Source organism: Apteryx rowi, unplaced genomic scaffold (assembly GCF_003343035.1).
Source record: "Apteryx rowi isolate R43461 unplaced genomic scaffold, aptRow1 scaffold_493, whole genome shotgun sequence".
Classification (NCBI taxonomy): domain Eukaryota; kingdom Metazoa; phylum Chordata; class Aves; order Apterygiformes; family Apterygidae; genus Apteryx; species Apteryx rowi.
In genome coordinates, this window is record NW_020450753.1 from 378,864 (window position 1) to 396,455 (window position 17,592).

Genomic DNA, 17,592 nt, shown 5'->3' on the forward strand with positions numbered 1-17,592 from the left:
AAAAAAAGAGGAAAAAAAAAAAAAAGTAATTCAACAAGGTATAAAGAAATAAAATTCAAAACTGTTGTTTTATTTTTTTCTGTCATTTAAAGGTGAGCTAAGAGGACCATGGATTATCTTTACCATCTGAAGACAGAAGCACCCAGTAGAGTAGACAGCTTAGCTTTCACAGAGACTACCTGATTTGAAGTCTCCACTACATTACCCTCTTGCTCATTTTCAAGGTTTTTTTGCATCAGTTCATTATCTTTCAAAAAATTCTGAAATGTCATGTGCCCAAGAATGCAGCTTTCCAGTTTCAATTCTTCTGAGTTACCTCTATAAGAGCTACCCAGTAACAATAACATGCAACTAAACCATTTTATTGTTATCAAAAGGAGAAACAGGACTGACAAATCTGCATGTAATTCTTTCACTGATGCATTTTAACTGTGAGAAACAAACTGGAGTGGTTAAAAACCAACCCCTCCCCCCCACCAAATCTCTATCTTGTTCTCTCCCCTGTAAATGAGGAGTTTGAGAACCCTAAAATGTTCTCTGAACCCTAAGAGACCCAAACTCAAGATATGAAGCTCAAAAGAAAACAGTTGCATGGTTATTAAAAAGCTTTCTTTCCTTGAGAATTTATTGGGACTTTAAAACAAGAAAGACAAGACAGAAGTCAGCCAAAGACAAGAAAGAGTTAGCAAGAATACCATAAGCCGTTAAGAGAAAGAAAAGAACAAATCAAGTTTATCACTCAGACTCAGCAGATTTTTTTATAGTGCCCCAGAGAAGCAAGTTTTAATGAAGAATATGCAAATTTATCTAAGATGACTTTCATATAAAAGATAGTGGGAAAGAAAATAAAAAGAAAGTGTGAACCCACTACTGTAGCAAAGAAGGTAAGTTCTGGAGAAGTGACAAATGACTCCTGACATTAGGATAAGTTTCTAAGTAAGAGACATGGCAAAGCTGCAGAAGGCCTTGGGAAAAACAAGATATTTGATTGATATGGAAGTGGAAGTAATGGCCAGGACAGTAAGATGTTTTGAGATGCATTTTACAGGGAATTCAGAGAAAATAAAACAGGACGGATGGAACCTATACTTCAGAGGTACATATCAACCAAGATCTATATTCTATCTATATGTGAAGCGTCAAAGAGGGGGCAGATTCCCCAAAATATTCAGTGAGCCAGTAGAAAAGATAATGCCAGCAGTGACAGTCAGAAAAAACAAAGCCATGGGAATACAGATAGTGAGTTCAGTTTTGACTGTGATTAGTTTAAGAGAAAGCAGACATTTAAATGTTATATTCAAAGTTAATAGATAATGGCAAACCAGTGGAACTTATGTGCTTATTTATGGTAATGCAGTATTTGTAGTCCCTACAATACTAGTTTATAATTTGTTTTGTGTTAATATTTTGATGGATTGTATCTTGATACAGTAGAGTATATAGCTCATACTTCTAAGCACACAGCAAAGTAAATTCCTTTGAGTAGTTCTAGACTAAAACTGTAACAAGAACAAACAGCTCCAAGAGCAATGTGGAGATCTTATTACGGTACCAAATGTTAAGAGAAAAACAAATAATATAAATATCTTTCAGCATTAATAAGAACCACTTACAGGATATTGATCCAAATCAACTGGCTGCCTAAAAGGTTCAGAATCTTCACATTGGAAAATTAAGTTCACTAGTTCCATACACTGTTTCTTCCAACTATTTTCATCATAGCTGGTTTTCACGCTTCTTCCTCTTTTTAAAACCCGTCCCTTAAAAAAAAGTCAGAAAAAAGCATTACTAAAATACAGCCTGAAAAACTGACCTTAAAAAATGTAATTATTTATGTATCAGAAAAATAAGCTTCCAAGCAGAAGGTTTTATAACAAAAAAGGTGCTATACTGCTAGCAGATTTTTTCCCTCTAGTCTATATTAATAGCTTTGACAAATTTTAACTTTTTTTCTCTCCTCATGTTTTTTGTTTATATAAAATAACCAAGGCATATATAAAGATACCTTCTAATTTCTTGAGAATTATTCTTAAAACAGCAGAACAATATCCATTACTCTAATTTTCTCAGTATCTCAGCAGGATAATGCTTTTATTTCAGTGTCATACAGATAACTGAAAGGTCTTGCAATGAACAACATTTACATCAAATTCATCAGCAAGATTTTGCTGGACAACTATACAGTATAAAAGTGTTAAAATAGCAACAACTATTTGGGCAAAGCATTTAGTTCCTTATTAACATCAGAAGAGTTCTGATCTATCTGTGATTGTTATAAAAGAAAGCACCACTCCCACAGAATTTCAATACAGTTTGCTAATAATTTTTTTCCTGCTAGATGTGATTTGAATATGTAAGGTAAAGATTAGCCAACTCACTTTTCCTCTTCTATATGAAGTTCTCAGAAGACATTTCTCATCATCCTGCACAAAATAAAATCAATTATCTTCAAAAATATGTACGAAGTTAAATGGCTAATGGGTGCTCAAAGTAGCATTGTATTTTATGTTGTAGTAAAAGCAACTTAAATTCTCATTTTTCTTGATGAGACAGAAAATGAGCATACCAAAAACATAGCACAGCCTTTGACAGACTTGGAAAGTAAGATTCTAAACAGCTACCACTGAACGTTTCTGACTCCAACTCTTGTCCTTAATTCAAAGGAAAACACCACCAAAAATTGCAATTAGAAATTACCCAGAGCATTACTTTTGCACCATCCAACACCAGGCAGAGATTGTACTCCTGGAACACCATATTAAGTATTTAAAGACATCCTATACAAAATGTCAGACTTATGCTTCTGTCAGCTTTGAGCTTCATGACTAAAGATCATCAGCAATTCAATTCACAAATAACAGAAGTCATAAAACTTTGTTTTTGTTGTCCTGAGTTTAGGAAAGGCCATCATGAGATTAACTTACTTTTAGTAAGCTTCTAAAACACAGAAACACATTATAATGCAAAAATAAAGAGATGACACTAAAGTAGTGAGATGCAGTAATAAAATGGCTCAATTTTTTTCCTATATATTAACCAGCAAGGGAGGGCAGCCACTTTGCAACCTTCTGAAGTCTTGTGAATAAATGCTAAATTAGAAATCAAAATGTGAAAAAGACATCAGTTTGGGAAGTTTGGGGTACACTGTTAATGCATTGCAGATACCTATGCACTCACTGCATAACAATACTACACGTTAGTATATACATGTAACAACACTACTACCTCTCTCAGATTTAAGATAAATGCCCTTTTTAAATTCTCCATGAGGCATGCAAAACCAATGCGTAATTCAGTGTGGTGTAAAGATAAACTGAAAACCGAAGTATCACTGCAATAGTCATACACTTTGCCAGCTTTTAACAGTTAACACTGTATGAATGACAATTTTGGCCTTAGAGGTAACCAAAGTAATTAACAACCACAGTGAAGGATAGCTGCTCGAGGAACAAATATTTCTGTTCAAATAGATAGCTATTCATATGTTTATATATTACATTACTGCACATTAATATGTGTTCAGAAATACAATGCCACTCAAAACATGGGAGAAAAAATTGTTTTATTTGATACCACAGTCATAGTACAAAATGCATATTTGTTATATTTCTGTACAAGTAATGACAACACAAAATGCTTTCATCAACACATAACTTACATCAAATGCATAATATACTCAAACTATGTATTGCTATACATTAGCTTTATCTTGTAAATACATAAATATACATGAAAACTCTCCTGTAAAAATAACTGAGCAATTTTACCATATATATTTGAAGACTGGTAGTATTTCCTTATCATTGCTAATACATTATTGCAATTATTTACTAAAATACAAAACAAACAGAAAACCCTTACCAGATCATCAGTATCAAGATCGTCTCGCTCATCTTCTGTTGTGCTACACAGTTCAAAAATGTTTGTACAATTCTGATCGCTGTAATACAATTAAAGGTGTGTTACTGGAACAGCAAAAACATAGCTATCAATTCCTAGATTAAACTCTGCCATAACTACAAATACACTGGAAAACAGTAACTAAAAATTAAAGCGAAATATAAAAATAAATCACAAGATGATTAGAATACTAACAAAGCAATGTTAAATCTGAAAAACTGCTATACTGTGCATTTCAGAAGAAGCTGTGAGGGAAGGAGTGTTAAAGTAGCATTAGTGAATTGAAAAGGGTCTTCGAGCTTGATCTACCTGAAGGAAGACTACCTACACTATAACTTCTTCCAGCATTAACTTCTCAATTATACCAGATCAAGCACACTGCAACAGCAGCTTCTACACGTGTGCTAGATAGCACAGAACTTACTTCATAGGTTGCACTACTTACAGTGTGAAAATATCACTTGACTTGTAAGTACCAGTGAATGTTATTAAGGAAAAAAGTCTAAATGTCTCTATGCTGAGCACAAAAGTATTTCCCTAGTTAAGGTAATACTCAAGATTTTTTTTTTTGGTATATATATGATTGTCCTTCAGTGTAAGAAATTAAAAGAAGCAAGATACGCAACTAAGGGAAATTAAAATGTTTATGCCCACCATCACTACCATTTAAGGACATGTGCGTGCAAGCACTATTTAAATTAGGATGCTGCTTACTTGATAAACTTTAACAGTTGCGTAGTGATCTTCTTTGCAGCTCTAGCAATAGCACTCCCAGGTTCATTGAAAGTCCTGGCATTGCTTTCAATATATCTTACTTCCCAAACCAATGCAGAGATTCTCCTTAAAATTATAAAAACATTGCACCTTTAATATTAAGCTAAAAGGGTGAAAAACCGCAGAAAGTAATTATCTGTCCACATTAGACTGGGATGAATGTCCTTCATTTAAAGGGAAAGTTCATTAGACCAGTCTCAAACTTTTTGTTAACATCCCTTATTTAAAAACAAACATTCACATGGAAAATAGAAAAAAAAACCCCACACATACACACACGTGTATGTTCAAGGAAGCAAAATCAGCGTACATCTTTGCTAACTCATTTTACAACTCATTATTGATAATTCACCTTAAAGAACTTTGCAAAGTTCTAGCAAGCATTAGTTTCATTTTCCTTAAAGCTTTGTTAACATAATATTTTATCCTATTTCTCCATATTCCAACCATTTCACATTGTTACACACTGTTCCAGTGTGATGAAATGGAGAGTTACTGAATTTTGTATGCATGTTTGTGTGCTTTTCAAGGTAACTGTACTAGAAGTCATGATACTTTGTGCATAAAAGCTTGTGATGACCAGGAACCTACTGGGTAGGCAACCAAAACCAAACCAGTTTTCCAGATAATATCAACAGGAAAATTCTTCTAGCTGTATGAAATATGGACAAATTAGCACTTCCATTTGATACCACTAAGTTCTGAAATATCATTTAAATAATATAACTATTAAGGGTCTTAGATTCCCTGCATTCTTTAAAAACATGCATTTTAAAAAAAGCTTACATTTCACCCTATTCAAAAAGAAGGAAAAAATGGGTATTTAATTACCACTGTAAATTATACTATTTATTCTGTAAACACATAAGTTTCTTGTGACAAAGTCTTGTCAAGTGGAACATGAGTGAGTTCCTTTGTTCTTAAGAGTTACTATGATGGTACAAATAAACACAAGACAAAAGCAATTAAAAGAAGAAACTTGATCTAAATACTTATTTTTAAATACAACTCAGCTATGAGGTTCTGTTCCATCCTCCCTCAAAATACCTTTCTTTGAGAGGTACTGATCAGTCATAAATCAGTGTCCTCTGTAAGTTTAGAAACTGTTACAAATTGTAACTTCATAGAAATGAGCCAGCACAACTGTGTAGCTTTATTTTACCATTCATTTTTCCAGTTCCTTGTAATTATGAAGCAACCCCCCCAATTTACATTTACTCTTCATCCTCAGAATTTCAAAGCTTTTCACAAGGCATTATTCCAGTCTTATGTAGGAGGAAAACAACCATCAGTGTCTCTTCTTTTTATTTAAAGAGATGCTGAATGCAAGTTCAGATGAAAAATATCCTTTAATTTCTTTTAGAGCTATTGGTATCCAGCACATCCAAGAAGTTAGAATTTTATCATCTCTGCACTTTAGTTTCCTCTCTCTTTCGCTACCATATGTTCTTCTCATTTAAAATGCTGAAGGTCATATTTAATGTTTCACCTCTGTTTTTAAGCCCACTTCTAAATTTAACAGGTGCTTAATTAACTCTCTGAGTTGAAAGTACCTGAAATACTGCACCTCAAAACCAGAATTAAGGCTTTATTGTTAAAATATCTTCCAATTCTTTTAATGCTTACTAATTTCCAACTAGCAAATTTTGCATAAAAACAATATCAATATTTACTGCAACTCTGAAAACAATATCAATATAGGCTAAAATCAATTTCCTTAGAATTAAGAAACTTAATATAAATGAATATTAATATTCTAATTGTCAAATATCAGAGCCCTGCTACAAAATACTAGTAATGCTGAATTCACGTACTGAACTATTGGTTTTCTTAATATTTATAAGCAGCATAATTGCTCTTCTTCCCAAAACAGTTTAGGTCTTTTCACAAGGTACAAGCTCAAGGCCATATTCTCCCTCCTTTCTACTGTTAGTACTAACCTGTAAAATCGGTTAGCCAATCTTGTCCGAATAGTGTTTAGGTCTGTTGGATAAGCAATCACAGTACAGTACTTGGGATATGTACACAGGTCAACTGGACCAGCAAAAGCTGCTGACATGTCTGTACAAAACAGCAAGATTAAAACTAATTGAAGGCCTGTATGCACACAAATATTGAGCAAAGCATTCAAATACCACATATAAAAATTCTTGATAAAATCATCAATGCTTAAAAACATAAAAATTTGAGTACAGGCACACTGAGAAAACTGCATATAAACATGTGTGAACATTTACAGTACTTTATCATAGGTCATTTTTAGAGGATATCATGTATATGCCAGGGATCCATTTATAAATGTAATGCTAACAGAAAAGCCCCTAAAGCTTAGATCCCATGCTCACCAAGAGTCAGAAGCTGATCAATACCACGGATAATCCGCTCACATGCTTCATCACGAGATTGCATTCCCCACTCCCCTTCTTGGGGTTTGTATAGTAGCTTCTCCATTTCATCAGAAGTCACGGAAACACTAGCTCCTAATTCTTCAGGCTGATCAACTAAAGAATGATAGCAAATAGGAAAGCGTGAACAGAGAACACAAAACAAAAACTGTTATATATTCACAAGCACATATGTGACAAAAAAAATTCTTTCCTTACATAAATGGAGTTTGATGCCAAGACTGTGGGGAAAAGAAATACACAAAACACACATACAAGAAAACCCAAACCAAAGAAATCTTTTATTGTCCTTTTCTGCAGTTCTGAATTTCCAGAATACTTTGTCTTTCGATATAAGCATTAATCTTAAAAGAGAACTGAAACTAAATTATGAACCTGTGAAGTCTAGGGTGTGCATTCAAAACAAAAGCATATAAACAATTACTCCGAGTTTAATGAATTCATTTGCACCCTCAACCATTAAACGCGCAGAATAGGCAATGTACATCGTGACATCCCTCCTAGTATTCTTAACCATGACCTTTTGGACAATTTTTGAATGTTAATTTTGAACATGGACGATTAATTGAATTTCAAAGCAATAAAAATTTGCAGAAATATAAAGATGAGATATATGGTTCTGAGCAAGGAGTCACACTTCCAAAAGACATCCAACTAACATGGAATGATTGAGTAGGTAATATGTTATCCCTAGGTATTTTTCCTCCCTCAACACCACAGATTGTTTCTAGCATATCTTCAGTTTCAGTTTTTACACTTTTATTATTCCTGAAAAGCTAAGTCCCTCATTTCATTTGCGGACTTCAGCAAGAACAAGCTAATGAAGGTTCCTAATCAGACGCTGTGGGTAGGCAAGATCATTCCATCTTTCTTTGTGGAGATTAGGACAAATGAAATAGCAGTTAAAATGGTAGATTAACACTGAACAGTATAAAGTGCATAGGCTTACAACTAGAAGCTAACAGTAGCAACTCCCATTAGCATCCAAGAGTTTAATCCATTAAAAATGGGAGCAAGAAAGATGACTGGGTGGGTCCTTGTTAGTGTTACAATGACTGTAGTCTATCAATACAGTCTTAAAACAGATACACTATACTATATAGTATATAGTTATCCTATACCATAAACACATTCTAAAATATTTTTTGCTACAATTACTGTAGAGTCAAAATAACCTAAATGAGCTTTAGTGATGACCTTTTAAGTTTATGTAAAGGACTATTTTTTCCTTCAACCAAACAAGATTAGTCCCGATGACTCAAAATCCTTTCTATTTCTCTGCCCATTACTGCACTGACAAAGCCCTATCAGTATTTGCCAGCCTCTCAGATAATACTGAGGATGAAGCAGCTCTGATTCTGGAAACAAATGGATAAGCTCCAAGTGCTAGGAAAAGGTGGGGCAGAGGTGTCTCACTTGGATAATACTTCTAACTGATCTTTGAGTTGAAACAAACTCCACAAGCAAAATCCCTGGAGACAACACTAGTAGAAAGGAGCAAGTAATTCTACGCTTATGTAGGATCAAATCAAGAAGAACTCAATATGGTGTGTGGTATTCTTTCTACCGCATCAGCACTCGAGAGGGATTTTTCCCTGCAAGAGTAACTACTAAAGCAGAATGACAGAATAAAAAAAAAGTGTTTATCACTAAGCATGGACTTTGTGCACTGCTTTGTGTTCTTTACAGCACCCTGATACATGTGATGCAGAAGACTTGTCATAATCACTAGCACACTATAGCATGATCAGATGACCCAGTCCTCAGGAGTAAATGGGGTCACAGAAAGCTGAACCCTGAGCAGAAGGGTTACAGTGCTTCAGATACAGATAATTGGAACAGACAACAGCCAGGCCACATCAGAACACTTCAGTAAGCAGGCTGATGAAAACTGAACTTTCAGGTCCAGCCGCATCACCTTTTACTGGTCTCAGCAACATTGTCCCTGACAAAGAGAGAGTTTGACATCCAATTCTGAAAAGAATTTATGCCTGCAGGATACAACAGGCTAATAAACCAAGTTGTGGCCTGCTATTTAATCCAACTTAAGTGTTGTTCCTCTTCCACAGGTCTGTCTTAGCAAACTGAATGAAGAAGAAACATTTAGAGAGTTGGAGGAGAAGAATGGCAAATGCAAGGTACAATTTCAAACTGACCTGCAAGTTGTGTTCAACTGAAGAAGGAACACAGAAAGCAAAAACGAAGGGATTTAACCCCTGTTTTACAGTATACTATAAACATAATGATACTTTCCAGAAACACATAAAACCTTTCTGTAAGAGCATTATTCCCCCAGAGCACTGAGGACCCATTCTCCACCTGGAAAATGGTAGAAAACAAGGAAGTCTGGATCCTCTTCAGGGAATTTTTTATTTTTTTTCTTCCTCTAGCCTAGCGTCTGTTGTGGAACTTTTCCCTGACCCTACTCAGAGGATGTTCTTCTCATCCTTTGACTTTGTCCCCAGAAGTCGCGCAAGCTTTCAACCTTTTATCCTTTTTATTTTTCCCTTCATTCTCCTATGGTAAAGTCATGGGTCCTCAGATCAGTCAAATCTTGAGCCTTTAACATGGCAGAGGAACAGCTTATTAGATCAAACAGGCAAGTTGTAATTTGCCTCTGGCAGAGCCAGTACATGGTGACTTACATATGTAATACTATCCAGATTTAAACTGGTGTTTGTAGGATGTCTCTATTATTACATTGTGTAAGGGAACTAGAACTCAAAAAATCGCTATACAGGCAAACTTAAGCAGTTGAGAACATTAAACTTCCCATTTCAACCCAGAGGGAGAAGAAATGATAATTAATACACTTAATCTAAATAGGAACTTAAACTGTACAACAGAATATTCAGAAAAAAAATGATGCAATTTGTCCTGTTACCAGAAAAAAACAAAACAAAACAACAACAACAACACATGACTTAAGTTCATGTGTAAGGCTTGTTCCAGAGCCTCTGACAATAACATGACTGCCTCCAAGTGATACATATGGGAAGCACTAATCAGTCAACAAAGAAAATAAGATGAGAAGCTGCTGTACAATAGAAAGGGACACACAACGGTGACAAGAGAATGAATGGAATATTTCAATTAAATCTATGGAAAAAAATCCTGCCAGTTGCTTGTTTTATGTATCTTAAACTAAAATGTATAAAGACAATTTCACATTTTGATTTCAAACTGTTTTGCAAAATTTGTCATCTCAAGATATGACTGAAGCAGCCAGCTAATACTTCAAAGATGAGACAGTCATGCAGCTACTGAGAACATCCACATGCGTGCAACATACTGGTATTTAAGGAAAAAAGAAAAAAGAAAAAGCCCTTCTGGAGTTTGAGAAGCAAGCTAACTCCTAACAGGTGATTAGGAAAATAAGTATTCTTTTGACAGATTATTCAATAACTACTCTTCAGTATTTTGCAAATCTGCCTCCCTCCCTCCCTCCAACAGGTACTGACACATGATGGAAAACTGAACCGAATGAGACAAACTAGGAATCGAATTGTTTCATTTACAGCTCATCTGAATTTGACCATAAACCTTATAAAGTTCTGCTTTTAAAGTATATGCAGTAAGGATTTGCTGATTGGGAATAATTTTTTAAGTGCATGTGTATGTCTGCACGTGTATGTCTGTGCATAAAAAACATATATTTTTCCCCCTTGTACTGTATTAGAACAACCTAGTTTTTGTTATAATAATATACAAGAATGTAAGAAACGACATTTGGAAGAAGCAGGCTTTATTGTACAAGCTTGAGCTACACATTTTGGGTATTTCCTTCAAAACTGCTTTAGAGGATGGAAAACTTAACAGGAAAAAATATAGGGATATCTAAGGTATTTTGCCAAATCAGAAGGGAGACCACAGTAGAGAACATTCTTGCTTACAAAGGAAAAAAGAAACCCAACCCATCAAGCTGAGTAGCTGACATTCTCTTAAATTTGAAGGTAACTATTGCCATATCAATTCTACTTGTTAAGTAGATATATACAATGAATATTGTGCTCAGAAGATCAGGATTACAACAGAGAAGAATCATTTAAGGTCCACTGGCTGCATGAAACAAATTATCTGAAGAGTGAGAAGCATATTAACTGTTTTATCAAGTGAATTTCCACATACCATTATCAGGGACTGGCTCCATGTCCCACGGACTAAGCTTTTCATTTTCACCATTGTCCCATCTGATTTACCAAGGAAGAAAAAAAAAAGGTTACAGTTAGCTTAACTTGGAAGCATTTCCTTCAAGCTTATTTAAAACAAATTTTCACAATTCTTCATCACAGCTATTTTTAAGCATTAATGAAATATACCATATGAAAGCACATAAATAAGAGCATTATTAGTCGGCTATCAGACCGTCACAATGCATAAAGCAACCATTCTTAATAAATTTCTAATTAAAATTATGCTCCTGATTTTGGCTATATGCAACTGACCCCCTTTTTTTTTTTTTTTTTTTTTTTTTTTTAAAAAGCAAAGCCTGTATCAAGGTGAAGAAGAAAAATAAGCTAGACACTTGGAAGAATGAGACACCAACATGAAAGGCAAGATACAAGAAAAACATTTGGGAGACAATTTTTTGTTGAGCAAAAAATGGAAAGTTTCAAAGAAAGAAAGAACAAAAACTGAAGTATTTGGTAGATAACATTTCATTTTATGAGGACACCACATTAGGACAAAGGAAAGAATAAGTATAAAATGTAGACGCTAAAGGTAAGTAAGAACCTAGAGGAAACAACAGCAACCTAGAGGATACTCTAACAGTGGCATCTCTCCAAATCCCAACAGATTTCAGTTGATTTTTGTGTGTTTTTATCAACAGCAAAACAATCAATTACGGTATTTCAAACATAAAAAGTGCCCTACTGGATCAGCTTAGTGGTCCAGCTAGACCAGTAATCTGTCTTTGACAGTATCAGTAGACAATGCGACTTAGGGAAACCTTATGAACCTGGTTCTAGTCCATTCTACTCATACTCCCAATACTGACAATCACTGCGTTAGGGATGTTAGTGAATGAATCCCAGCCTATTTCCTTTCGTATCTGTTTAAGAGCCTGCTGTCCTTGAATTTGACTAATATCTTTCTGAGTCTGCTAATATTGTCAGTCTCCAGACTCCTGTGTGAACATCTCTACAAAGTTCACTTCCAGCAGTGTTTATTAAAAAAAAAAAAAAAAAAAAAAAAGCAAGCTTCTTTTAAACCAATCCCCTACAAATTTCAACAATTGTTTCCAGTTCTAACATAGAAGGATTTGGTGAATAATAATTCTCTATTCACTTTGTCCACCACCTTTGTGATTTTGTGAACTACAACTACACCCCTTTCCTCCTTCAAACTCAGGAATCGCAGCCTTTTTAGTCTTAAGAGGATGCACCAGCGCCTTGTGGCTTAATTCTTTTAGTTGCCCTTCTCTGCACCTTTTCCAAATTCACTAAATCTTCCTTAGATGCAGGAACCAGAGTTGCATCAAGACAGCAGTACATCGCTATATTGCTGACTATAGAGCCATCAACAATGCTGTTTTGTTTTTGATATCCTTCCTCGTAGTGCCCAACATATTGTTGGTTTTTACAGCTGCCACTGCACACAGGAAATGATCTGAGAACTGTCAATGACTACTTCAAGATCTTTCTTCAGCTGTTAACCACCACCAAGCTCAATTCCACATAAGCATAATTTAGATTATTGCACCCCCATGTGCTACCTTATATTTACCTACACTGAAATTTATCTGCAACTTTTTTTTTTTTACCTGCTCTTTCAGTTTTATGAGGTTTTCTGGAACTCTTCGCCTTTAGAGTGACATTTGACTACCTGAAATGATTTACAACATTTGCAGACTTGGATATTTCACTATGCCTGCTCTCCAAGATGCTTAGAAAGACACTGAGTAAAGCTGGTCACAGCACCGATTCCTGGGAGAGTGCATTACTCTAGCCTGAAATATGGTTGTTAAGAAATACTCTTTTGTTTCTTATCCTTTAACCAACTTTCAATACCTAAAGAGTCCTCCAATCCTGTGACATCTTAGCTCCTTTAACATCTCTTGGAAAGGAACCCTGTCAAGGGCTTCTTGAAAAATATATACAGATATCTATGTACGGATATGTATATATGTGTGTGTGTGTGTTTGTGTGTATACACACACATATATACACATATACATACATATACGCTGTTCACTTTATCCATACGCTTACTAGCAATGTCACAGAACTTCAAAAGGCTAGTGAGGCAGAATTTCCCTGTACAGAAGTAATGCTGGCTCTTTCCTACAGCTGTGTTTATCCATATGCTCAATGGTATTATTCTTTATTATAGACATTTTACCAGATATGGAAGTCAGATACATCAGTCTACAGTTCACAGGTTTCCCTCTAGAGCCCTGTCTGTATGCAGAAGTACAAAAGCAGCCTGCCAGTCATCTGGTACTGGGTCCCACTGTAGGATATGTTGCAACTTTGTCGGCAGTTTCAAATCTGTTTTCTTCAAACTGCTGGGTGAATGTCATCCAGTTCTTGTGAGTTCATACATCCAAATTTACATATTTGGTCTCATACTTCCTATGTATTTACTTCAAACAAACTGGAAATTCAATAATCCTCCTTGTAATATTTTATAACTGAAACACTGCTTAGGTAAGAGCACCTCTCAATTATTTTGAACTACCTGTAAATTCAGGAAGACTTTGCTCAATCCATACTCTGCCTGTTTGATGTTTATGAACTTACATGTTTCTGAAGGATTGTCTACCAAGAGTTTTCTTCCCCAGTCAATATATAATACCTTAGAAGTTACTGATATTAATAAATGTATACACTATTTCATAATACTATGGGGAGAATATCAACATAGTTTAGTTAAGCTTAAGCTCCATTTATCCAGATAACGTAACTTACATAATACATAAAGCTGCTTCTACACAAATAATGTTTTGGTTGGCCTAAAATAGGTAAAACATTCAGCTTATACAGCTTCCATCTATTTATTATCTACACAACAGTGGTAGTGCTAATTTGAGACAATTTCTGATTGTGCGATGACCTGGTTACTGAGAAGGTTTTTAACGTATTGAAAGGAATATCTCAGAAAAGTCAGCAATTAACAATTATGGAGCAATTATTCCCCTTCATTTCATTCAAATTAGGCTTCTAACACTCTCCATCTATTGTTTTGAAGCCATCTTTCAAAGGTTGTTTCCACTATAAAATAAGCAACACTTCAATTCTAAGAAAGCTCTTTGTCTCACAAACAAAGAACAACTGCAGATGCCCAAACTCAGCTGGATTAGCAAGATTATACCATCTAACAGAGCACCATAACCTAGATCCTGATGGAAGAATAGAGGTAGCTTTTTGCAGTTTTTTCCAAGACAAAGTCACAAAAACTTTTGTTTAGGTTTCTTGTTTTCTTTAATTTAAAGAGATACAAATTGTGAATTTAAAAATATCTCTTTGCATCCAGTTTATAAAGCATACGAATGCAAATTAAAAAGCAACTTTCATTGTTCCACAGCAAGATACTTGGGTCAACTAATCTTAAAATTCTTGAACAAAGGATCACATTTATAAAAAGAGCCAATGACCAGGCCAAGTCACAAAACCTAACTATACCTGCAAAACAGTCCAGCCACTGTCATACACTTGCATTTCTTTTCCTCTGAACAGATGACTATTGAGAATGAAATGAGAGCTGGGAGACAACAGTATTTCAGGGACCTAGTTGAGGGGCAATTACATCCTATATATTTTGGAAATCCTCAAAGATCTTGCATCTCATGCTTCAGAATCCTTAAAATTGAAAGTTTCACTCTCTGTCACATAACGAAGTTTACAGAATCTATGCAGAAATCTTGGAAATCAATAGAAAAGTTGTTCATGAGCAGAGATGAAACAGATTCACATTCTCTCCATAAGCAGCACAGATCTTTAAGAAGATCTCACTGGAAAGCACTCCTTTAAGAGTATTGCATTCCTTATCTATTCAACTATTAAGCTAATTTCAAAGCAGCTCTGGACTTTCCTCTCTTAAAAGTTGGTGTAGTAAAGATACTGAACTATCCTTTAGCATTCACAGATAAAAGGCGTGTAGGAAATTAAGTTAGAGGCTCTTTTCCATATACCAAAAATGTCATTCTGAAGTGACAAAGAAAGAAACCAAAAACCCCATCTACACTTACTCTACGGAATAACAGTGGTAATACATGGAAACACATGAAAGATATAACATATGGATGATACATTACCTACAGCAACATAAATAAAGATAATTTAAATCTTTTACAAAAGGATTTGAGCTAAGTGCTCTGAAATAAGATTTAATTCTAATATTATTTTGATAGTGATATCTGGACTCAGTGGATGTTTACTCAGTGTATCATTTTACATAACAAAGGAAAAGATACTAGCCAGTAACTGCAGTTCAAAGCATGTAGTACGCATTGTAAGCACGCGCATGTTACCATTCGGCATGAGTATGTTTACTCCTACATCACCTGCAGAAGATATGTTCCAAGTATACCCTCACTCATGCTTGGCACATGAGTAAGATCTCAGTAAGCACCCAGTACCATTTGAGTTTGTCAGGATTCTCTCTTTAGGTAAGAGAAGATTCTGAGGGAGAATGGAGTGAGGGCAAGAAATTAAAATATTGGTAGTCTTTGTCTCAGTTGATAGTCCACGTACACATTCTCACTTCCATCAAACCCTACACATTCAGAATCACTGAACCTTTCACAGAAAACAATAACTGCAGGACCCCAGTACTTACTGAATCACCCCTGAATGCCCCTGGGATTGCATAGTGCTCAGTGAAGATATGGCTAGAACTCCAGATAGTTATTTGGCCTAAGTTAGAGGTGGAGACACTCAAAGAGGGAGCACCCAATAGAAATGCACCTCTGATTTAAAAACATACCACAACTGATAGCAGAAGGTCGCTTCATCATAGCAGTTGTATAAGCTTCAACATAATCCACTCATCAGTAATTAAATACTGCTAGGAAAAAACCCTCCATGCCAAAAATGTGAAGGACAGTCTCAGCTCATGAATAAGAAAGATGGAGGGGTGAGGGGAAATCAACTTACCCAGTTTCTTAATAGGAGCAGAACTTGGAAAATATTTTGAAAAAAGGAACCAAGAAAAGCTATCCAAAAATAAGACGAAGAGGGAAGGGAAGGGGAGGGGGGGAAAGGAAAACCTGTCTTTGACCAGAAGGACATCCTCCCAGGAGAAGTAACAGTAACCAAGAATGACACCAAGACAGAAAGGTGATGCAATACACAGTGCATTAAAAGCACAAAAGGCAGTGTCACGACAGCTTGACTGCAAGGTTTAAATCCTGTTCTAGTATTAGGTTCTTAATAGGTCAATATAAGCAAGCCAGTCTCACAAGAATGCAAAGAATTCATTCACAAAAGACTAGTGCCTGACAGCACCTGACTAAGTCAATTCTGACCAATTTCAAAGTTGGACTAAACAGTAAGCAGTCCAGAATGACTGAGGCTGAAGCCTAGGCAAGAGAACACTTTGGGAAACACTAAGCTGAGAACCTGATCCATTTTGCCAGCAAAATATCTTGTAGAAATGAGATTACCGCACACATTTTGCATTAGAAGAACAGATAGGAATCTTGGACTCCATATGAACATGTTGCAGACCTTCACACTAAAACTGCTCAGCCAGATTAGAGTGAACTGATCATCACAAACCCTTCCTCTCAACCCTTAGGAAACCTCAGTATCAGAAGGACTGGGAGAAAAATTGTTTGGCCATTAGACTAGGAATGCATCTCACAGAGACCTAGGATAATCTCAAGCTCAAAACAGCAAGTCTTACACTTTTTCTTTTTTTTTTTTTTTTTGGGGGGGGGGGGCAACACCTGACATATTGCTAGGATGACTATTCCCAAAACACAAGCTGTGAAATGACTCTCTCATTAATGGCCCAACAGTATAAAACAGCTTGATTTTCCATGAATTCAGAGTGATGGCCAAAAAGATCATGTGTTCTTTCAAGCATCAGTTCTTAGTATCACCTGCTTCCTGAGAAAGTTTAGGGAGCTCACGGTTCTTTAGTACATAATTATAAACTTAGTGGCATTCTCTGGCAATACCAGATGTCAACTCTAGAGACAGCAAACAGTGCTAGCAGGCATTCTGTGTGGTTCTGAATTATGGTACTCATGTGGACCTCCATTCATTAGAAGGCCAACACCTTCTGAGCTGCATACCTATCCAAAAGAAGCATCTGACAAGTCAACCTACAGTAAAACAGGGAATCCTCTCCAGCAGGATGGAAAGCAACTTACTTCTTTCTTCCTACTTTCACAGACCCATTCAGAGGAATGGTATCTGCCTGGGAAGTAATTATTACCTTATCTGATGGAAGACAGCTACACTGCTTCAAAATGGGTGAAGAAGCAACAACCTGAATAGGTTCCTATTTCTCAGGAATCAGTTGCATCCCTAAGTGAACCAAGGATACAGATTGGGGGGGGGGG

General features: G+C 35.7%; 1 protein-coding gene across 13 annotated transcripts in view; it reads right to left on the bottom strand.

The window, feature by feature from the left end:
* Window positions 1–17,592, bottom strand: part of BRWD1 (bromodomain and WD repeat domain containing 1) — a 68,614-nt gene that overhangs the window by 16,706 nt on the left and 34,316 nt on the right. For 12 of the 13 annotated variants that reach the window (XM_026079166.1, XM_026079164.1, XM_026079162.1 and 9 more), the window contains 7 exons: window positions 11,208–11,269; window positions 7,020–7,175; window positions 6,615–6,735; window positions 4,615–4,740; window positions 3,862–3,940; window positions 2,379–2,423; window positions 1,614–1,760 (listed from right to left, as the gene is read on the bottom strand). In XM_026079166.1, coding sequence (XP_025934951.1) covers window positions 1,614–1,760; window positions 2,379–2,423; window positions 3,862–3,940; window positions 4,615–4,740; window positions 6,615–6,735; window positions 7,020–7,175; window positions 11,208–11,269 — 736 coding nt within the window. The remainder of the gene's footprint in view (window positions 1–1,613; window positions 1,761–2,378; window positions 2,424–3,861; window positions 3,941–4,614; window positions 4,741–6,614; window positions 6,736–7,019; window positions 7,176–11,207; window positions 11,270–17,592) is intronic. The other variant, XM_026079165.1, reaches the window with a different exon arrangement.